We start from the raw sequence: 24,315 nt of genomic DNA on the forward strand, positions 1-24,315 counted from the left end.
AGTGAAGGCATTGGAATACACCCTCCAATTTCCCCTTGATGGGTTAATTACAACCTGGGCCTAGGTTGTTGGGCTTCACTTTGGACAGTCCCCTAGAACATTTTTATAAGTATTAAACTATTTTTAAGCGCTTGTACGTGAAGTCGTCTCTTCAGCCAAAAAGTTTATTTTTAGAAGGAGACTGGAAACTTGATGTGTGCAAAGTTTCAAATAAACTTCCCACAAGAGTCAAAAGTTTTAAATGGAAAGTGTAGGGTCAAATCAGCCACTTATAATTTAGTATTGAGATAAGATCAAAAACTAAGTTAAGAGATAAAGTCAAGAAAAGAATATTGACTCAGACTATTAAAAAGAAAGACATAAAAGCTCTTTTAAATGAACAGAGAATCAAACTTCTAAAAAGAAAATGATTCACACGTATTTTTATACACCTAACGGAACTGAAAAAAAAAATGATATTTTCTATGTTAGAGAATAATTTGGAGCCAGCACCGATTGAAGGTGACCCGACAATTTTTTTCCCCTGTTTGTAACGTGTAAATGCGTTTGCAAATATTCTAGTATTCGTTATGGCTCATTAGAGTTTTAATATTTTTATTTTTATTTTTAAGCCTTATCGATTTCTGTCGCACTAATTAATATGACGAATTTAAAATAAAAGTAAATTAGTTAAAAGAGAGAAATAATTTTTAAAAATAAATAAGTTTTTGTCCTCACTGATTTATTAGTTGAATGTATTTAGATATTTCTTTTGTATATTTTCTGTCTTTTACATTCCTTGAATAAATATTTTTATTTATAAAAAAAATAATATTTAGCTAGAGGGTAGGTATGAAGAACCGATCCATCCATCTAGAAGAGACATTTATAATCTTTGACTGTGAATGTGGGTTGTTGTTTCACCGGGTTGCTTTTTGTCAGAGTCACATGATACAATGGATTCTCACCAACCAAACAACTTGCCCATTGAATCAAAATAGAAAATACACACAAAAGAAGTCAGCATGAAAATATAATAAAAAAACAAAAAGACAACAACTTTGATACGTAAGTTTAGGAATAAGATATGTCCTTGCATGCTAAAGTGATTGACACTACTCATATTGTTCACATTACCTTCATTCATGCGCATGCAAGATATTTGACCGAAACAGGAGGTAGAGACTGCGTGGAACCCAAAATACAGAAGAAATTCATTCGAATTTAAGACCACTATTTACCATAGATATCTAAAGGAATGACCATTGCCACACGCAAGCTTGCCATAGCCCTCACATCTAAGGAGAGGCTTAGTCAATGAGTTGTGATAAAAGTTTACGAATACATCTCGTACCGTGAAGGCATTCACTATTTAAATGTACAAAACAGATCGATTAATTTTCATTTGACTAAACTCAACACATTTCAAGTAATATTTTGCATAAAGCAAATGTTAGATACACTGACTAAAGCAACATGACCCGAAAGCAAACCTCATCCCAACACGAGCAAAACTCCTACTTTCCCATCTTCCATCATGAAGCTCCACCTCTCTCTATTCCATTGAGTATATCTATATATATTTATAAATAATACTAAATCATTAAAAATACTATGTAATAATTGGTGAGACTTATAATTATTAAATCCTTTAAAAAATTAAAATCACCTCATCTCACTTTTAAATCAAAACACACCATATATATCATGAAATTTAAAAAGAAAAAATCTTGGAAATAATTTAAAAAATCGTAAATAATTATAAAACTATGAAATCTCTTAAAATCCCACAAAATAGGTATTTTGGAGTTTTAAAAATCATGGTTTTTTTTTTTTTTGTAATGCTAGTAGCAGTAGGCCATCTAAGACACCTAGACATGTGACACTGTTACATTATTTATTAATTGTTGAACAATCATCAATAGAGTCAACTCAATTGCCTTTTCATTACATACAACACTACCTTGTGTTGTATGTAATGAATAGAGTCAACTCAGTCCCTATTTTCACGTACGTGGCTGATTTGTCATTGCTGATAAGTCTTAAGCCCACTTGGAGGAATCAGTTCGATGAGGTTGAAAATGAACAGAACAAGAAACAAAATTTGGCAAAGACCATAAAGGCATGCTGACTTGCAGACTGCAGAAGTGGGAATGAGGGGGCATGGCTGCCATCCTTCTGGATGTAAATTTTTTGCATTTTAGGAAAAAACTTATCCATAACTTTCCATATAGAGTGCTTGCTTACAAAGTGAGTATCCAGCCAGATTAAGATTCCTTGTTACAAATCAAAGGAATAAATCCTACCCCTGATGAATGAAGCTGCATCCTCACATTGGCCTCTCATGATATATTAATCAGCATATTTTAGTCCAACTATAACATATTTAAAATTTCCCCAACTTATCTTCTTACATCAAGTTCTGGTTTCTTTGACCCAAATCAGAAAAATGAAAATAGAAAGAGATCTGATGGGTTCTAAATGGATGGAAAATGCCCCTTAATTCAATCTCACCTTCCATTACAGTGAGACTTTAGGAGTTAAAAAATACTCGAGAGAAGTAGTTATAGTGAGTTTTAATGCCTTTTTGAATAAAACACACATGAAAGTGACATGGAGCCGTCTAAGTTGAACATTATCATTCGATAATAATTTAATGGAGGTCTGATGCCAATGACATTTTCTGGCTCTTTTTTTTTTCACTCTCTCCCCCTCATTCTGAATGTATGCTATAAGAGATCAAATCCAGATCAAAAAACATTGCACGTGAAAGTCAAAAACTAGGCATGGAAACAGATACCAAGCCTCCTCCTCTTATCCTTAACATTCTCTTGCTCTTCTTGCTTTCACAGAACATCACAGCATCACCAGCAACTCAAGCAGAAGCTCTTATCAAATGGAAAAACAGCCTCTTAGTTTCTCCTACTTTCACTTCATGGTCCCTCACCAACCTCAACAACCTCTGCAATTGGACAAGCATTGTCTGCGACTCATCAGAAACTGTCTCAGAGATAAACCTCTCCAGCACCAACCTCAATGGAACCCTTCTCCAATTCAATTTCACTCCATTTCTTAACCTCACACGCTTTGATCTCAGCAACAACAATCTCAGTGGATCAATACCTCCGGAGATAGGCCGCTTAACGGAGCTTCGGTACCTGAGTTTCTTCAACAACTATCTGAATGGAACAATCCCTTATCAGTTGAACAATCTTCAAAAGGTATGGTACTTAGACCTTGGCTCAAACTACTTGGTCGATCCTGACTGGTCCAGGTTTTCGGCCATGCCTTTGTTGACCCATCTTGGCTTTTCTCAGAATGAATTCCATTCCGGATTCCCAGGATATATACTTGATTGTCAGAACTTGACGTTCTTGGATTTATCCCTGAATAAGTTCAATGGATCAATGCCAGAAATGGTATTTTCCAATCTGGGCAAGCTCGAATACCTTAATCTTACTAATAATTTATTCCAAGGGCCACTGTCACCAAACTTTCCCCAGCTTTCCAAGCTCAAACATCTTCTTCTAGGACTAAACCAGTTCAGCGGTTTCATACCTGAAGATATCGGTTCGATGTCGAAACTGCAAATGATAGAATTGTACAATAATTCATTGGAAGGGACAATTCCTTCTTCAATAGGCCAGCTCAGGGAGCTCTCGAAGCTTGATCTTGGAAGCAATTCCTTGAATTCTTCTATACCTTTTGAGCTTGGTTTTTGTACAAACCTCACCATCTTGGCACTGGCCGTAAATTCATTGACCGGCGAATTGCCTTTATCCTTGACCAACTTGACAGGCATTACCAATTTGGGTTTATCTGATAATTCGTTTTCTGGTGAGGTCTCACCTTATTTTCTATCCAGTTGGACCGAGCTGATCTCGTTCCAAATTCAGAACAATCACTTCACTGGAGAAATTCATCCAGAAATAGGCCTATTGACCAAGCTCAATTACCTTTATCTGTATAACAATCAGCTCTCTGGCTCAATTCCCTCCGAGGTTGGGAACTTGAAAGATTTGATGGAGTTGGACCTTTCAACAAACCGGCTCTCCGGTTCCATTCCTCTATCATTGTGGAGCCTCACAAATCTTACAACGTTGCAGCTTTTCAACAATCATCTCAGTGGCAGAATACCACCAGAGATTGGAAATATGACATTACTGGAAACTCTTGATCTCAGCGCTAATCAAATCTCAGGGGAGTTGCCGGACACCATTTCTGGCCTCATTAATTTAAAGTCGATCTCTCTTTTCTCCAACAACTTCTCGGGCACTATTCCAAGTGACTTTGGGAAGTATAGTCCTTCTCTGGCCGATGTTAGCTTTTCCAACAACAGCTTCTCTGGAGAACTGCCACCTGATTTGTGTAGCGGCTTTGCTCTTCAAGATATCACCGTGAACGACAACAACTTCACCGGGCCATTGCCTGAGTGCTTAAAAAATTGTTCACAACTAAGTAGAGCACGTTTTGAACGGAACCGATTCAATGGAGACATTACAAATGCGTTTGGAGTTTCTCCAAATCTTTATTTCATTGGGCTTAGTGACAATCAGTTTATCGGTCAAATCTCACCAGCCTGGGGAGAATTTACATCTCTCTCTAATTTACAGATCGACAGAAACAGAATTTCAGGCAAGATCCCAGTTGAGCTTGCGAAGTTGACTGAATTGCGAATTTTAAGTCTGACCTCCAACAACTTGTCCGGGGAAGTTCCAAGTGAACTGAGAAATCTAAATCGGCTATACAATCTCAATCTGAGCAGGAATGATTTGACAGGAGAGATTCCTCGAAGTCTTGCTAGTTTGAGTGAGCTTCAGGAACTTGATTTGTCTGAGAACAAATTGAGTGGGAACATACCCAAAGAGCTTGCGAATTGTGAAAAATTATTGAGCTTGGACCTGAGCAACAACAATCTATCAGGTGAAATACCACCCGAGCTTGGTAACTTAATTTCATTGCAGTACTTGTTAGACCTCAGCAGCAATTCACTCTCAGGATCAATCCCTCAAAACCTTGCAAAGCTTTTGTCATTGGAGAGTCTTAACGTTTCACATAACCAACTCTCAGGGGAAATCCCAGCATCATTCTCCAACATGGTTAGTCTACGCAACAGCTCCATTGATTTTTCTTACAATAAGCTAGCAGGTCAGATCCCGACAGGTAAAGTGTTTGAAGAAGCACCCGCAAATGCATATGTTGGAAACTCAGGCTTGTGTGGAAATGCAGAGGGGATGAATTCTTGTTACGCAGTCCCCAAAAAGAAAAAGTCTTCTAAGGTGGTTCTTCTAGTTGTCCTCATTCCGGTGTTTGGCCTTTTATTCCTTGCCACCATAGTTGCCGGACTCATAATATGTTACCGGAAAACCAAACTCCTCGATGATGAAAGCAAAAGGGTTGGAGACTCTGATGAGAAGGCGGAGTCTATGATATGGGAAAGAGAAGGTAAATTCACTTTCCAAGATATTGTGAAGGCCACAGAGGACTTCAATGAAAAGTACTGCATCGGAAAAGGTGGATTTGGAAGCGTATACAGAGCAGCATTGTCAACCGGTCAGATTGTTGCAGTTAAAAGGCTTAACATGTCAGACTCCAGTGACATTCCGGCAGCCAGTCGCCAGACTTTTGAGAACGAGATTCGTATTTTAACTGAAGTTAGGCACCGGAATATCATCAAGCTTTACGGGTTTTGTTCCATTAGAGGGTGCATGTACTTGGTTTACGAATATGTGGAGAGAGGCAGCTTAGGAAATGTGTTGTATGGGGTGGAAGGTAAAGTAGAGCTTGATTGGGTTACAAGGCTGAAAATTGTGCGGGGTGTGGCTCATGCAGTTTCTTACCTCCACCATGATTGCTCTCCATCAATTGTGCACCGAGACATAACTGTGAATAACATATTACTTGAGTCAGAGTTCGTACCAAGGGTCTCAGATTTTGGCATTGCAAGATTGCTAAACCCAGATACAACTAACTGGACAACAATTGCCGGGTCTTATGGATACATGGCTCCAGGTAAGCAAACAATCTAACGTCCGCTTTTTGGTTCTGCTCATTTTAGGTACTTAATTAACTACAACATCTATTGAGACTGGGTTTTTTTTATCAAGAGGTTGATAATGTTATGTCATGGATGTGCAGAGCTTGCTCTCAGCATGCGAGTAAAGAATAAATGCGATGTTTATAGCTTTGGAGTGGTGGCATTAGAAGTTATGATGGGAAGGCATCCAAGGGAGCTCCTAGCTTCCCTGTCATCATCCCAACCAGTTTCAGAGAGCACGGAATTTCTGTTGAAGGATGTGCTGGACCAAGGACTCCCAACACCAACAGGCAAAATAGCAGAGGCTGTAGTGTTTGTAATGACCAGAGCTTTACTATGTGTGCGTGACAATCCAGATTCAAGGCCTTCGATGCGTTTTGTGGAACAAGAACTGTCAGGTCGAACACAAGCTTGCATTTCAGACCCTTTTGAGACCATCACCGTTAGCAGGCTTACCAGCCTGGAAGAAATAAACCGAAGTGGCATTAAAGGGTAGCTGTGATTTAGGTTTGCAGGCCATGGATTAATTGTACATCATTTTTCTTTCCATTCTAAGTAGGACTAGTGAATGAGATTACTGGACCTTGAGGTTAAGGCCACAAGTATGATACCCCTTGTTTCCTTCTTTCTTTTTTACACTCTGTTTCAGTTGTATAATCCAAAGACTTTTTCTTCTCCCCAGTCCTCGTTGGGAACTTGAGGACTTTCCAGATTCCAACCATGTTTTCCTCCGGCATTATTTATTACTTATATTTTCCTCTTTCATTTTTATTTGGGTTGGGTGGCTTTTGAGCTGCCATCGCAAAGGACATTTTTTTCATTTAATAAATCTACTTACTACGCAAGTTGCGACCAGAGATGGTAATATCACGTACGGTTTAATATATAAGTGATATGTAATTGTTTAAAAAAAGAGGAAATTCTATTATTAAAAAATTACCTCGTACTTCGTATATTCTCCGTTCCCTTCTTCTTCCCCCCTCGAGTCCCTGCTCTTCGAGTCCTGGTCTTTAGCACCGGTCACAACCCCCTTGTTCCTCCAATCCAAGGACGAAGGAACATCGTGATCACAATATCGCAACTTTTGCTGCATGTTCCTACTTAATAAGAGTGTTGCTCTTCTTGTTGAAGGGCTTCTTCACCTTTGACAAGTAAACCTCCCTGAACTCCTCATTGCTCAATTTAGCAAACCCGTTCAATCCCAGGCGGTGCGCATTGGACGGCGACTCTCTCCTGGTATTCTTCTCTATTAAGTAGTTCAAATTCCTCCTGAAAATTTTGAACCTCCTTTTGCCTCCTGTTCATGCTCGGATTCGATTTAGAACGTCCAGGAAAAAAATTCCCTTCCGAGATTACAAAGATAGGAGAGAGAGAGACTACAATTACCTTCTGCTGAAAATTTTTTGCCTCCCTTCCGAGATTACAAAGTTTGAAGAAGAAATGTCATGCCCGAGAAAATGCCATGCGATTGCCTTCTCGTTTGTGATCTCTTCCTTCCTTTGGTATGTTATGCCGTACGTCTATTTTTTTCTTCTTTTAGCTTTGCTATACATAATGCATATCACACCTTTTTTAAAAAAAAAAAAATTTAAATTCTTTTTTAATTTTTTTTTAAATTTATTATTTTTAAATTAATTGAATTATTCTACTAATTATTTATACATTAAATATTTAATAAAAAATTAAAATATAAGATATCGTGTGTAGACTTACATTTAAAATTTTAATTTATTTTTATAAATAAAACAGTATCATGTCACTGGTTGTGCGGAGTGCGGCTTCGGGGTAGCAAGACGACTCATCCAAACTTGCACCAAACTCTTCTTTTAGCCATCGTAATCATATGATTATGCTTAAGATTGAGCATTATATGGTTAGATACAGTTGGCTGGTTGTTTGGAAGCAAGAGTGTGTGGTGTGGATGCTCACCATTTTCAACTTTGGAGCTACGTACTCTTACGCGTTTCTAAGTTTTCATCGAGTTTATGCATGTTCGAAGCAGCTGCTTCTTTCCATGCACTTACAGTCAAGCATGGAAAAGGACTCCTCCATGCCAGGATCCTCTCCAATCTCCATCAACTTTCGGGCTACATTACACAAGCATTTAAAATTCAGCTCCTCTACGTACAGTCGTGAATGGTAGTCGGCATGCAATCGTCTGATGCAAGCGTCACTTTAGTGTTAATAAGAAATTAAAAAAAAAAAGAAAAGAACAAAACAACAAGAAAATTGAAGAAGAAACGAGATCAGACGCAGTTCCGATCCGACGAAAAAACTCGATTCCAATTCTCCCATATCCAGACTTTTTCCCAGTTTGGTTCGCAAATCACTTCCTTCTAGTTCTAATTCGCTCATTACGTAATCTATAGATGATCTCTCCTAGTTTGCAAACCCAATTTCAATTATCCAGACTTCTCTATTATTCTACTCGGTCCAAAAAATTTATTTATGTTATAAACCATCTTGTATTGTATGACTATATTTAACCATCGTAATTGACCAAGTCGTAGTTGTCAATTAAAACTTTTGTAACGCTATATATATGGGTGTTTCTAAGTTCATTTGATATGAATCAATAAGAGAACCTCTCTCGTTCCTTCTCTCTCTCTTTTCATGAGTTCATAACACGTTATCAGCACGATGCGATTTTTCCCACCGCCTACCAGGCCAACCCTACCTACTCCGCACAGCGTCTTCCTCTACGGTAATAATCTCTCCGGTTCTCTTCCTCCTTTGATTTACAACCTCCCAAAGCCTTCTTATGCTGTTTGAAAGAACTGGACCTGCCGATCCATCATTCACGCCTCTCCTCCGATTACGGATTCGGGCTGCGTGGTATGCAGCGAGGCATGCTCGGGGGCCAGAGACGGCGGTGTCCTGACATCAGGAGGAAGATCCACGAGAACCCGGAGCTCGCCTTCGAAGAGTTCGAGACCAGTGGATCACCTGGAGTTCCAACTCGGGACTAAGCGATGGCTGGATGTACAACGTCGACTTGACTGGAGGAATCCTGGAGCTTCGACCAAAGAAACCCTAACTGTCGATCCATTCTACATGGGTTTCGGGTCTTGCTCGATGAAAGAGACCTCTCCATGGACTCAGCTTCCAAACCGAAGCTGTAGGAGATCCTAGGCGGCCAAAACCAAAGCACAGGGAGCTTCGTGGTCTCACTTCTGCTGGGAAGAAAAACAGGGGATTGCGTGGATCTGCAATCCTGTCCACAATCGCGGGAGCTTTGGATTGTTCGCCAGGAAACGCCGTGAAGCATGGAGAAATCGGAACTCAGAGTACATGACCGGCACGATCTCGTCGGATATCTGCAACCTAGACCGCCTCACCAACCTTATTGTGTTGGGCCACTGAGGTGCGTTACAAACAAACGGGAACTCCTTGTCCATTGCCACATATGGGAAGTCATCCACGATCTCTCGGTGAACGATTCCATTTGGAGCTCTAATCTCGGCGCGAAGAGGCCTGAGGAAAGGAAGAAACGGCTTCGTGTAGGGTTGTGGCTGCAAGCTGGCCCGAGAGTGAAACTGAGTGGTCTGCCATTCTCTCCCGAGTCTGAGGCCTTTACAGAGAGGGTTGTCCGGAACGCTTCCTGCTCTGGACCTGGACACGGATGCTCCGGATGATCTGGGTCACGAGCTAACCTAGTTTGGAGTCGGCATCGGCAGCTGGATCTTCTTCGAATTCTGGTTCAGGTTGGCTCGGAAGCTGGTTTGGCGGATAAAAGAAAATAGATTCGGCAGATGCAGCCGGACTCACTGTTGGTGTTGTGGATGCCATAGCAAGTGGTTAAGCCTGGAAACCATTTGTGAAAGTTGAAGAAAGTCCTTTACAAACGGCTCCACCATGTTAAAGTCTTAAAATTCTAAAAGTCATGTCCCCACCAACAACTACTCCTATAAGTCATGTGTTTTGTATTAATCAAACGTCGGCCAGATGAGTCAATATTAACGGTGACACAAACAGGAAGTTCGGATAGGAATAATGAGAATTCTAACTGTAGTATTTCTTGTACAGCTAATGGTTTCACGTTGTAGGAAGAATCTCATGCGTTGAAAAAGGGAAAGACAAGGAAGGAAAAAATGGCGGAAAAGCCCGCTCTAAGAGCATGAAGGTTCTGATAATTCTGAAGTTATTGATCTTCTATTTCAAGTAAGTTTTTCAATATATTATTTACAATCACTAAGATGAATATTGAAGATTATATTCATTATTATTACTTGATAAAATTCTATATTTATTCACATAGTTTACATATCAGTTATATCTATGGTGAATTAAAATTTAGATAATTTACATTTCAATTATATCTGTGGTAAATTTTTATTTACATAATTTATATACAAGTTTTATTTATTCTTTTTATACTTGTTATAAATTATTGATGATATGATTTATCTTAGAATGGAAATAGAGCATCCCAGAAGGATCGCCCTAAATCAATAATTTTATTGAGTATCTCATAGTTTAAATGAGTGATACGTGTACCAAAATCTCATTATGATTAATGCACCTGAAATTGCATAATGGAAATTGTGCAGAAAAAAACCACTAAAGAATATATATTTAAATGAACGTCTCGAATGTACTCCTGAAATAACAATATCGAGTATGCTCTTGAAGTAGCAATATCAAGTGTAAAAGTTTACAATATATTCTAAATTTATATCTGGTCTTTTAGTGGCTAAACAAAATAATGAGTTTTGATAAGAAATCATTAGTCACGTTCTAATAGTTCCACATCATTCCCTGAAGTGAATGATATTAGATTTATATCATTTTATTCCCTGAAGTGAAGAGAATGATACATTTTATTCAAAGAAACTAAGAGTTTGGACGTGATAATGAATATCTTTATAATACTTTTATAAATTCGGCCCAGAATCTTGTATTGGAAAAACTACTAGCTTTCTCTTTGAGATGATATTATACAATTACTGAATCAAATATTGTGATGCATTAAAAGTGATATGATTTAAAATATTTGTATATTTTTATGGTTATTTTGATCATCCAAAATTAATTACGATAAGTCGAATGATTTTCATATGGACGTCCATAAAAGAACCAGAAGATTCTTTTACTATAAATACCACTAGAAGTGGAAAGAAAAATTTGCTAGAAGCAAATAAAATGAAATAATTCGACGTTATCTTGATTATCATAGGTGAATTGGAAGTTCAGATGATAATTAAATTATAGATACAATAAGATAAAAATGTCTCATATTCTAGCTGCTAAAATCCCAGGGAGGATTGAAGTCCCTGTAGGACAATTAAGAAATTCAGCAGTCTAAAGACATGTCTAAAAGCATGTGAGACCTATTGATACAAAAGATAAAGCATCTCAAAAGAGAAAGACATAAATAATTGGTGTTCCTGAAGAGACCATACCCACAAAACAAGTAATAAAGTCCATCCAAATTTTCTGTATAAAATTCTCCTATATAAACTCTTGAAGAGTATAAATCTCCTGATGAGTGCTTCCTGAAGAGGTTTTTCATGAAAATGTCTTCCCTTAAAGAGGGACAGGTACTTGAAAATAACGAGATCTCGATACATTTCATGAATATTGGAGAAATTATGGATAGAAATAAAATCGTTGTCGACAATGTATTTTTATATAAGATGGCAATTGACATTATCAGAAGTAATGGAGAAAGTGAATTAAGAACCGTCGAAGAATACCGACGTAAAATATTGACCAAATTTGAAAGAAACAATTCCTGCAGAATCGATTCACTAGTAAAATAAAATGCATCGGGACTTATAGTCCAAACGCCTAAAGAAGTGATGCTTGTTGAATGTCAGTGGGTATTTATAGAAAGGAAATAAAAATGTGATATATAAATCATGAGTCAGTTTCTCACAAACAATTCCTGCAGAATTGATATCACTAGTAAAATGTGATAAATATGGACTTGAAGTCCAAACACCTAAAGATGTGATTTTTGTTAAATATCAGTGGATATTTATATACATGATATAAAATGCCTGAAATTTTTAATCTGAAAATGTGATATAGAAATCACAAGTCGGTTTCTCGAAGAAACAATATTGATATGCTTTTAAAGTGGTTGAAATTATATTGAGGTTTTTATTAGCTTGAAAGTTACTAAGAGTTTGAATATGCATGATTAACTGCATATTTATATGAAAATCCCTGAAGGATAGAAAATGCCTGAAGCTTCTAATCTGAATACATCTAGAAATATGTATTCTATCAAGTTTCAAAAATCCTTATATGATCTAAAGCAATCCAAACGCAAAGGGAAACAAGCTATTATTGCAGTTTATATATATGATTTAAATGTCATTGATGATCCAGAAGAGCTCATGAAAACTGCACATATTTGAAATATAAATCTGAAACCCTTGCGGCTTCAAGGGGAAGATGGATGATATTATTAATTCTGAAATACCATCTTTTAAATACAATTAGTATTTCAGATTCATATTATGGGTTTGATAAGAAGTGTGCATTATTAAAGAAGAAATAAAAAGGAGCACACAAAACATCTACCAGAAGATAGAAACACAAATATGAATATTTGTGAAATATTATTTTCCTATCTTGAAGCAAAAATTACAGAAATTTAAGGCACTTTGTCTTATTCTTCAAACGCTCTTGTTTTTTAATAATCTGCATGGCATCCCTATCTAAAGGAGTGGGCAATCGAAAAGAAGATTTAAGCAAGAATTTTAAATTCTTATTCTTTTGTTTTATTGCTCATATTTTCATGTTGGACTCTAGCAATATTCTCATGGAGTTTGTCAACTCCACAAGTTCTAGATTGCAGTCGCTGAGAAAATGCGATAATGGATGATGAGTATCGGGTACCGAGACTCACAAGCTCATAGAGAGCTTCATTATCTGACTTATGAGTCAGATCATTATTATATTGCATTATAGCACCTGTGGTAGAAGCAGGAACAACTGATGAAAGAGGTGCAGAATACCTCATATATTGGCCATGAGAAGATTGCTGAACCATTGCAGAGTAAGAATGTAGAAAGAGATTATAGAGTAAAAATGCAATATGATTACAGAAAAGTGAAGAAAATGAGATGCGAATGAAGATGAACTGAATATCTCTTTTATAGAGAAAATTATGACAAATTACTTTACAGTATCTCTCGTGAAGCATCTCTCTACAAGCGACAAGAAGATGTAGCATCATAGCTCTGCGGCGCCTGACAACTACAGAAGAGTTGAAAAGGCCTACGATGCTTGTCTGATCTAAAAAGCTGGCCACCGTTTTCGTTAAAAAATGAGCTCATCCTTGAGTACTCCAATGGGTGCTCGATCATTTGATGAGCAAAAAGATCCATTTCATCATTGTGAAGACGATGAAGAAATTCTTGGTCTTGAAGTACATTATCTCCAGTTCAATTGAAGCCCTGAATATGTGATTATTTGGATCAAGTCTACAATTAGTTGGATATACGGGTGCAGATTATCTTTCAGATCCACACAAGAAGATCATTGCAATTCATGAGAAGAAAAGTGAAATTGATGTCAAGAAGATACGGTCAAGTAATAATCTGGCAGATTTATTCACTAAAGCATTACCAATTGCAACATTTAAGAAGATTGTGCAGAACATTGGAATGTGGAGACTTGACGACCTATTATCATGCACTTTTCAGGGGAAAGTAATGTTTTGAAGACTTGTGCTGATTGTACTCTTTTTCCTTCGCTAAGGTTTTATCCCATTGGGTTTTCCTTTGCAAAATTTTAATGAGGCAATCCTAAAGCACTCGGCGGTATACATGAATACTGTACTCTTTTTCCTTCACCAATGATTTTTTTCCACAGGGTTTTTTTTTTCTTGGCAAGGTTTTAACGAGACATATATTTTAAATATGGTCATCCAAAGGGAAAGTGTTATAAACTATCTTGTATTGTATGACCACATTTACCCGTCGTAATTGACCAAGTCGTAGTCGTCAATCAAGACTTTTGTAACCCTATATATATGGGTGTTTCTAAATTCATTTGATATGAATCAATAAGAGAACCTCTCTCGTTCCTTCTCTCTCTCTTTTCATGAGTTCATAACAATTTAATTCTTTATGTAGTTTCTTTTACAGAATATTAGGAAAATTCTTTGGCTAAAAAGTAGGCTTTGTTGTATTTTTGAATAAAAGTTGACATTCTGTGGTGGCTCTTTTAAAATATTTTCTTATAGCTAATAAATGTTGGCATTGGGCAAGGTGGTTGCACTTGCATAATTTTATAAATAACGCTGATGTAGGGGGTAATTTTTTTTTTTTTTTTGGGAAGCTGGCCTGGATTTTGAATTAATTGCCGTCTCTTATCAAGCATTGTCAGGTTGGTCTGTGCGTAGAAGCTATAGGTGTTGGTCATTTTTGTGTATGCAATTTGTTTTCAGATTATGAGACGGGAGCTTTGAGAGTACTTAGGAAGTCTCGATGCGGGTTAGTGACCCTTTTTTGTTGGTGGTGATTTTAATATTGTGCGTTGTGATTCGGAAAAAGGGGGCTTTGTTGTGAGCACCTTAGGCTAAAGAGGAATTTAATTCTTGCATTCAAGATTGTGGGCTTATTGAACTTCCTTCAGGTGGTTAGAAGTTTTCTTAGTGTAATGGTAGACTTGGCGGGAGACGAATTTGGGCGAGATTGGATAGGGCGTTGGTGAATTCGTCTTTTTCTTAATTCTTTCTCGAATGTGTTTTTGGAACACTTGCCTCGATCATCATCGGATCATTGTCCTATGTTGATTCAGTTAGTAGGGGAAATGCAAGGTAGTGTTAAATATTTTTCATTTTCAACATATGTGGGGTACTTATGAAAGTTTTTTGCCATTGGTAAATGAGTGTTGGAGTCAAGAGGTGGATGGTTGTGCTATGGTGCGGGTGAGACATAAGCTAAAATGTTTAAAGAAAGTTTTAAGGAAGTGGAATATTGAATCTTTTGGGCGAGTTGAGTTGGAAATTAAAAGCCTTGAGGCTCCGTTGGTGGAGTTGGAAGATTTAGTGAGAACTGATTTTTCTCAATCTCAGGAACGCGAACTTTTGATGTGCAAGTAGAGGCATCTTCTATGGCTGCAGCATGAGGAGATTTTGGGTTGTCAAAAATCTTGTATCAAGTGGTTATTAGAGGGTGATTGTAATTCGGGTTTTTTTCATGCTTCTTTGCTCGGGTTTTTTTTCATGCTTCTTTGCGCATTAAGAAAAAGAATAAGTTGATTGGGCACGTGGAACTTGATGAGGGGGTTGTGTTGGATTCGTCGGAAGAAGTCTGTGAAGCAACGGTTAATTTTTTTCCATAATTTATTGACAGCAACTTCAGTTGAGTGGGATGAGGAGATTTTTGGCCTTATCACACCTATGGTTTCTGTGGTTCAGAATGTGAGTTTGTGTGCTACACCAACGTTAAATGAAGTCAAAACAACATTGTGGTAAATCCCACCATATAGTAGCTCAGGACCTGATAGATTTTCGGCAAGCTTTTTTATCCTTGCTTGGGAAATGGTAAAGCATGATCTACTTGATAGGCGAGGGAGCTTTTTGAAGGTATTCCTTCGTCTAATTTTTTTTGGAGCTACTAATATTGTTTTGATTCCGAAAGTTGATGCACTGATTGGGTTTGGTCAATTTCGGCCTAGTAGCTTATGTTTGGTTGTTTATAAAATCATGGCTAAAATCATGGTTTTTAGACTGGCTCCTATTATTGGAGGTATTATTTCATTGGAACAGGCTGCTTTTATTCATTGTAGAAGCATTTCTTATGATATGTCTATTGCACAAGAACGTGTACATGGGATGAATCAGAAGATTAGGGGGGAGAATGTTATGATAACAATTGATATGGTTAAAGTATATGACCGAGTTAGTTGGCATTTTTTGGTAAAAATATTGCGCAGATTGGGTTTTTCAGAAAAGTGGAGATCGCTGATTTTTAATTGTATTTCCTCACCTATGTTTTTAGTTATGATGAATGGAAGTTGCAAAGTTTTTTTAAGTCGTCCTATGGGATTCACCAAGGGGATCCCCTTTCGTCATATTTATTTATTTTGTCTAAAGATGTGTTGTCTCGGATGCTTCACAAAGAATTTATTTCGGGGAAAGTTAAGTATTTTAATTCAAATGAGGGAACTCGACTATCTCATTTGTTGTATGATGATGATCTTTTGATTTTTGCTAATGGTGGAAAAGCTTCTATTCATAAATTGACAAGGGTGATTAGTAAGTATGAAAGGGTATCGGGCCAGCTTGTGAGTCCAAGTAAGTCTTCTATTTTTTTTTTCTTCTCCAATATTCCTATGGATAGGAAAATACAGCTTCTGTGCATCTCGGGTTTTGTGGAAGGAGTTTGGCCATGTGTTTATTTGGGCATGCTCATACATGTAGGGAGGGTGACTTTACGTATGTTTGAGCCTTTGTTGGCCAAAATACAAAAACAAAAATTGGTTAGTTGGAAGAGCAAGTTGCTCTCATTCGGTGATAAAATTGTCTTGATAAAACATGTTCTTAATAGCATGCCTATTCATTTATTGTTTGTGCTAAATTTGCCTAAAGGAATATATGCAAAGCTTAAGTCTATTTTTGCAAATTTCCTCTAGGGTTCGAGTATAGAAGTTAAAAAGCACAAATGGGTTTCTTAGCATCTCATTTGTTTGCCGGTTGAGGAGGGAGGATTGGGAATTTGGGATCTTTCTAAGGCTCAACAATCTTTGTTCATGAAGTTTGCATGGAAATTAATTACTAGTAGTTCTATTTGGTTGGAATTTTTTTTCTTCCAAGTATGTGGGAAATGATCATTTTTTTTCAAATACTATGGTAGTACCGAAGGGTTCCCGTTTCTGGAAGGGGGTTTTGCAGGTCTTGCCTTTGATGTTCAAAAATGCAAGATGGTTGGTTAGAGAATGATCCTTGAATTTTTGGTTTGATAATTGGCTTGGGGATGGTCCTATTCTTGATCGGTTGCCTATTGTGGAGGATTCCAAACTATAGGTTCGAAAAGTATGGAATGGGGTGGTGTGGAATTATGATTGGTTGCGGTAAATTGTGGATGAGGAAACAATAGGGAAAAGTCTTCAATCTCAGCTGCATGTTCATGATGGGAAGGATGTGCTGGTTTGGAAGCATTCAATTGATAGTCTTTTCTCCACAAAGTCAGCCTGGCAGCCTGTTAGGTCTCATGGTACTGTTTGTACTTGGCGGAAGTGGCTATGGCAAGATCATGTGCCAAAGAAGATGTCGTTTTTATGTTGGCGAGCACATCAAAATGCCATCTCGGTGGATGATTCTATTCAACAGCTCGGTATTTCTCTTGCCTCCAAATGTCATTGTTGTTTGTCAAAAAGTTGAGTCCTTGGATCATGTTCTTTGTAATGGGGGAGGGCCCAAGGAAGGTTTGGGATTTTTTTTGCGGCTATTTTTGGTGTTCATCTCAATGTTTTGAATATCATACTGGATGCCGTATCAGTCAAGACATTAGAACGAAATATTTCGGTACCGATACTATTTCGTGTACAGTTTCAGAATAGTCGATATATGAATAAATTATATATAAATATATATATTAATTATATTCTAAAGTAATAATCTACATATGAATAAATTATACATAAATATATATAAATTATAAATAGATTGGTCTGAATTGAGAGTCAAAAAATAAGCTTGTAGTTTGAAGAAATGAAAAAAAAAAAAAAGTAAAGATTGAAATACCGGCTAGTATTTAGACCGGTACAAAATAGGAACAATTTCTATACCAGACCAATAGCCGGTACATCTACCATCTACGTGGGTTTGGGCTGGGGTTGTTAACATTCGGTGGAGTCGTGCTTCCTATTGCTCACAAGTTTTGAGGAATTATCATTCAGTTTCAGGTCGAAAACTAATCAATCTAAAAAGTTGAACCAAGAAATAACAGTTGATGCAAGCCTTTCAAACTAGTTGGTTTCATCCGAGACTACTCCTGTCAATAAGACTAGCACAAACTGTCTTAATACCATTTCGCCCGAGAAAAGCATGTTACAAGGATCAAATTCTTCCGGATATCAAGACGATAGACCCATTTTAGGAGCATTAACTGTTGAAGAACTCAAGCAATTTTCTGCTCCTTCTTCACCAAGGAGGTCTTCTTGAAAAAGAATTTCAGGGTCTTCAAGTTGAAAAACCCGAACTCGCCAGGATATATTCGAGAGACATTAAATCAATAGGTCTCACGAAAAACTGGTAATCTAGACCCACTCCTCCTGATTTACAGTACGAAGAGAGAGGTTCACACTTTCAATTCTCCGTATCTGCTGACCAAATGTATGAATGGAATATTGATGGATTCTCTGAGCAAGAAATCCTCAATACTTTGAATCGTATGTCCATGGTTGCTGTTGCTTATCACAACAACAAACTTAGCCAGCCTCAGATTGTTGATGTCTTGACTCACGGATTTTCAGGGATGCTTCGTGCTTGGTGGGACAAACATCTCATTGCCGAAGACAGGGGAACCATTCGTTCAGCTATCAAAAGAGATGAAGATGGTTTACCCGTTTTGGAACCTAAAGAGGACTGAAGGGAAGGAACCCAGGGGTCCCCTAATGGTGTCAATACCCTGATTTATACCATAGTTAAACATTTTGTTGGAACCCCTTCCAACATCACAAATAGAATCTCTGATTATCTGAATAATTTGCGATGCAATAAAGTGTTTGATTATCGTTGGTATAAAGATGTTTTTATGTCTCGTGTTATGATGAGAGATGATTCCCAAAAACCTTATTGGAAAGAGAAGTTCATTGATGGATTGCCTCGTTTGTTTGCCATTAAGGTAAAGGACTCACTCACTGATATCTCGGGTTATCTGAATTATGATAATTATACTTACGGTGACATTGTAAGTATTATTCAGAAACTTGGTATTAGTATGTGCAATGATCAAAGGATGATTGCTCAACAGATGAAAGATAGAAAGAAAGCCAAATACGAGATGTGAAACTTTTGCGAACAATTTGGCCTTCCTCCTATTGCTCCATCTGTACAACATAGAAAGAGTCCTAAAAAGTTTGCAAAACCTCGTAGGAACTATAACAGATCCTGTGAGGAGTTTTATAAAAAACCTGTTTCAAAACCGGTTTCAAGAAAGAAACCATTTAATAAAAAGGTTTCAAAAACCCCTGCAAAGGGAACATGTTTTAATTGTGACCAACCTGAACACTATGCGATAAGTGTACAAAGAAGCCACAAGGTTTTAAGAAAAAGCTTAATGAGTTAAATATCAATGCCGTTGATTAAGAAGATCTGTTTCGATTACTCGAACATAGATCTCCTACATCTTCGGATGATGATGAACTTAGTTCTAGTGGATCTGATTACCACTCGGACTCTGATCATATTAACTCACCAAATATCAAGCTTGGTTGCAATGATTCTTGTTGTATTGCTAAAGTCAAAACAATCAATGTTTTAGATGGAAGAAGAGAACAAGGACCTGTTTTGAGTAAAGAGCAGGAACATGAAAACATGCTCCTCTCCATTATCTCACAGATTCAAGACCCTGAGCTTAAAGAGAAATATCTCAAGAAGCTTAAGGAAACGATGACTCGTAAAGAACCATCGACTTCCAAGGGCAAGATTTCTTTTGAAGAAACTTTGGGACGCTTTCAAAAACAAAAACCCAAAGAGATTTCATTAAAGGATTTGCAGCATGAAGTATCTCTTGTTAAAAAAGAGATTACTGAACTCAGAGAAGAGATCAAAATTCTCAAATTTGAAAATGCATCTTTTAAACAAGATTTAGCATGTCTAAAGTTGGATAAAGAATTTGATCATGAAAGTCCTTCTGGTGAAGAATCAAACCAGTCAGACCATGCTGAACCCTCTAGTCCAACTAAGGAATTTTGTTTGATTCACCGTTCTGTTCCATAGAAATGGTTTTGTTTGGTAGAGATTATTGTTAATCATGAATACAGATTCTCTGCTGTTGCTTTGATTGATTCAGGAGTGGATCTTAACTATATTCGAGAAGGCTTAGTTCCTACCTCCTACTTCGAAAAGTCTGAAGAGAATTTATTCTCGGCAAATGGATCTAAGATGAAGATTCGTTATGAGTTGAACACAGCTCATGTTTGCCAGGACAATGTTTGTTTTAAAATTCTTTCTGTGCTTGTTAAGAATTTGACTCATGATGTTATTCTTGGCATGCCTTTTCTTAACATGATTTATCCATTCCTTTCTGAAGCCGATGGGATCACCACTGACCCCTTTGGACAGAAAGTTAAGTTTAAGTTTGCTTCTAAGTTTGAACGAGATACTGCTAGAAGATCTGTGTTTTTGCTCTCTGGAAAAAGAAAACATTTAGTTTTTCTTAAACAAGAAATTAAGTTCAAACGTGTTTATGATAATTTGCATGATTCCTTGCTTAGATCTAAAATCGAAGATTTTCAAAAAACTTTGATTTATGAAGTCTGCTCGGAACTTCCTAATGCTTTCTGGTATAGGAAAAAACATGTTGTTTCTTTACCTTATGTTAAAGATTTCCCTGAAAACCAAATTCCAACCAAAGCAAGACCTATTCAAATGAATAGAGAAACTTTGGAGTTTTGTAAAAATGAAATCCAGGATCTTCTTGCTAAGAATATCATCAGGCATAGTAAGTCACCTTGGTCGTGTGCAGCTTTTTATGTCTAGAAAAATGTTGAGATTGAGCGAGGTACACCCCGTTTAGTCATTAATTACAAACCATTGAACAAGGTGTTAGAGTGGATCCGGTATCCCATCCCTAACAAGAATGACTTGGTTCATAGGTTAAGTGATGCAGTTATTTTTTCCAAGTTTGACCTTAAGTCCGGATTTTGACAGATCCAAATTAGGGAGTCAGATAGGTACAACACTGCTTTCACTACTCCATTCGGTCACTACGAGTGGAACATCATGCTATTTGGGCTGAAGAACGCTCATAGTGAATTTCAAAATATCATGAATGATATCTTTCTATCATTCACGGATTTCACCATCGTCTACATAGATGATGTTCTTGTTTTTTTCAAATCTATTGATGAACACTAGAAACATCTTAAAACCTTTCTTGAGATCATCAAAAGAAATGGACTTGTTGTTTCTACAAAAAAGATCAAACTATTTCAAACCAAGATCAGATTCCTTGGTTATGACATCTTTGAAGGCAAAATCAGGCCCATCCAAAGAGCCATTGAATTTGCTGACAAATTTCCTGATGTCATCCTTGACAAAAACCAGCTTCAAAGATTTCTTGGTTCTTTGAATTACATTTCAGATTTTTACAAGGATATGAGAAAACAATGTCGCCCTCTTTTTGCGAGATTGCGTTCTAATCCTTCTCCGTGGACTGACATCTACACCAATATTGTTAGACAAATCAAGGCACATGTCAAAACTCTCCCGTGTCTCGGGATTCCTACTTCAAATAGCTTCAAGATTGTCGAAACTGACGCCTCAGACACAGGCTATGGCCGCATCCTGAAACAAGTTGTTTCACCGGGTTCTTCTAAACAAATTGTTCGTTTCCATTCCGGAACCTGGAACCATGCACAACATAATTATAGTATATTAAAAAAGAGATTTTATCTGTAGCACTATGTATTTCTAAATTCCAAAGTGATTTGCTTAATCAACATTTTCTTTTACGCATTGATTGCAAAACTGATAAAACTGTTTTAGAACAAGATGTTAAAAACATTGCATCAAAACAGATTTTTGCACAATCACAAGCTATTTTAAGTGTTTTTTATTATGATATTGAATTTATCAAAGGTTCTGATAATTCGATCCCTGATTTTCTTACCCGTGAATTCTTGCAGAAAACATGAGTAAGAAGAAGAAACCTGTTCTACCAATTACTTCACCACCCCCCAGACCGCTTTTATCAATGCTTATGCCTCCGGCATCTGCATCAACCCTGACTTCCTCCCCACTAGAGATAGCCAATAGGTTTACCAGTCTAGGACAAGTTCCTAGACCTATTCCCCCCGGTTCTTTTGTTTCTACCTTAGTCACACCATACGATGCGTATGCGAACCTCTTGGCTATGGTAACCCTTAGATTTCCCTCTGCCAACAAGGCAGAATATTTCTTGAAAGTTTGGTTTCAGAATCTGTTTTACATTGAGAAATCGGTAAAAACAGATCCCTTCCAAATCGCTTCTGATTATTTTCCCCGAGGTTTCCACTGGATCCCCGAAGATCTAAACAAAAACCTCACCTACTATCTTGGAATTTTGGTTGGTACCGGTTCCATTTTTGTTAAACCCATTTATTGTAAAGTTGATCCCTCAAGGGTCATCTTTCACAATTGTTTTATTATTTCAGTTATGACCGAAGAAGAATGGGAAACCCATCCTTCTACCTTCAAAACAATCAACGATTCTGACATTCAGTATAATTATTATGATTATATTGAGGTTTGGTTAAAGTTTCCTTTGTTTCAAACACCAGCTATGCAGCACTCTTGGTTCTTCAATTTCAACAAGAACTGCAAGCAATCATTTCCTCTCTGGTTTCAGAAATGGTGGCATTTCTTTGGCCTCATTGATGATTTATTTCCTGATAGTCTTTAGAAGGCTATTAAGCATTTTACCATTTCCAGTGTATCAAAAATGAAAGGACGAGACATTCTACTCCCGCCCTTACTCCATTTTTGTGCCAAATACAAGACTCCCTGGATTTGTAGATGACAGTACACTAAAAAAGATTATATGTTAATCCGACAGTATTTTGTTAAGTGGTGGGATAAATTTCCCCACACTAACGATATTGTCTCAAGAATTTCAGTTGATTTCCCCCTTGTATAAGGATAAACAAAAGTTCCCTTCCCCCATCCCAAGTCAAGCTTTGATTACATATCCAACTATTCCAGGTTTAAGTGATCAAGCTTCAGGTTCAGAGAGTTCTTCATCGAAGCAGAAGAAAAAATCATCTTCAGCCAAAAAGAAGAATTCTACAGATTCAGCCTCTTCTTCAAAATCTGACAAATTGAAGAAGCATGATTTGCTTTTACAATTAGAACTGTTGAAGAAATCCATTCAGGCAACCTCCAACAGTGAAGATTCGGATAAAGAGTCAGAAGCCTCGTCAACAGACTCAGCGGCCTCTGCTCCCTGCAGCAATACTTTCGGTCATGACTTGGAAGACTATCCCCCTAGACTGGGAGATAATTGAATCATGCCCGACCATTTGGCCTCTTCTAAACCCCGGAGTCTCAACTTTTTGGGGGCGGAAAGATGGTTTGATCATTACAGTTTGCTTCGGCACAGTCGGACAGCACATTGAAGACAGAAATGCTTTCGGTGTTTTGGGTGTGGAGAGAATATTTCACTTTCGGCGAAAGAAGACAAAACTACTTTCGACGAGTGCATGCTTTTTGAAAAGTGAATAGTAAAAAAGTCACTGTTCACTTTCACTGTTCATCCCGTGATTTATGGGATTCACTGTTTGTAAAAGCGCTTCCTTTATCTATAAAAGGGCGCTTCATTTCATTTGTTAGGCAGAACTTTCTGGCCGAACTCACCTTCAGCAAGAACTGATTCCCCTACTTACTTACAAGCCCAAATTCACCTTCCTTCTCTTCTTTTCTTTATATTCAGCTTGTAAGTCTTTGTTTAAATATTTACTTTCAATTATTAATATTTGAAAGTTTTGGTTCATTAATTTCTTATTTTCATATCAAGCATTTCATGCATCAGCAGTCTGAAACTCCAAATATATTCTGTTCATATTTAATTCTTGCCATTAATCTTTGATCTCATTTTCTCTCTATCTTCACTTGATTCCGCACTTTATGTGTGTATATATATATATAGAGAGAGAGAAGGGATAAAGAACCGATCCATCCATCCAGAAGAAACATTTATAACCTTTGACTGAATGTGGGCTGTTGTTTCACCGGGTTGCTTTTTTGTCACATTCACATGATACAATGGATTCTCACCAACCAAACAACTTGCCCATTGAATCAAAATAGAAAATACACTCAAAAGAAAAATCAGCATGAAAATATAATAAAAAAGCAAAAAGAAGACGACTTTGATATGTAAGTTTAGGAATAATGATTAGGGAAAAAAACAAAAAAAAAGTAGGAATAAGATATGTCCTTGCATGCTGAAGTGATTGACACTGCTCATCTTGTTCACATTACTTCACATTACCTTCATTCATGTGCGTGCAAGATATTTGACTGAAACAGGAGGTAGGCACTGCGTGGGGACCAAAATACAGAAGAAATTCATTCGAATTTAAGACCACTATTTACCATAGATATCTAAAGGAAATTGAATGATCATTGCCAC

The 24,315-nt window shown here is 37.3% G+C and overlaps 1 protein-coding gene across 1 annotated transcript; it reads left to right on the forward strand.

Annotated features, from left to right (window-relative positions):
• Positions 1 to 2,765: 2,765 nt before the first annotated feature.
• LOC122305379 (MDIS1-interacting receptor like kinase 2-like) lies at positions 2,766 to 6,781 on the forward strand. The gene is made up of 2 exons (XM_043117874.1): positions 2,766 to 5,991; positions 6,118 to 6,781. The coding sequence occupies exons 1-2, from the start codon at positions 2,766 to 2,768 to the stop codon at positions 6,510 to 6,512; spliced, it is 3,621 nt and encodes a 1,206-aa protein (XP_042973808.1). The 3' UTR covers positions 6,513 to 6,781.
• The last annotated feature ends 17,534 nt before the right edge of the window (positions 6,782 to 24,315 follow it).

This window comes from Carya illinoinensis, chromosome 3, assembly GCF_018687715.1.
Source record: "Carya illinoinensis cultivar Pawnee chromosome 3, C.illinoinensisPawnee_v1, whole genome shotgun sequence".
Taxonomy (NCBI): Eukaryota; Viridiplantae; Streptophyta; class Magnoliopsida; order Fagales; family Juglandaceae; genus Carya; species Carya illinoinensis.

Coding starts and splice junctions, on each gene's coding strand:
- LOC122305379 (XM_043117874.1), top strand. CDS start 2,766: ATGGAAACAGATACCAAGCCTCCTCCTCTTATCCTTAACATTCTCTTG. Junction 5,992..6,117: donor TTATGGATACATGGCTCCAG/GTAAGCAAACAA, acceptor ATGGATGTGCAG/AGCTTGCTCTCAGCATGCGA.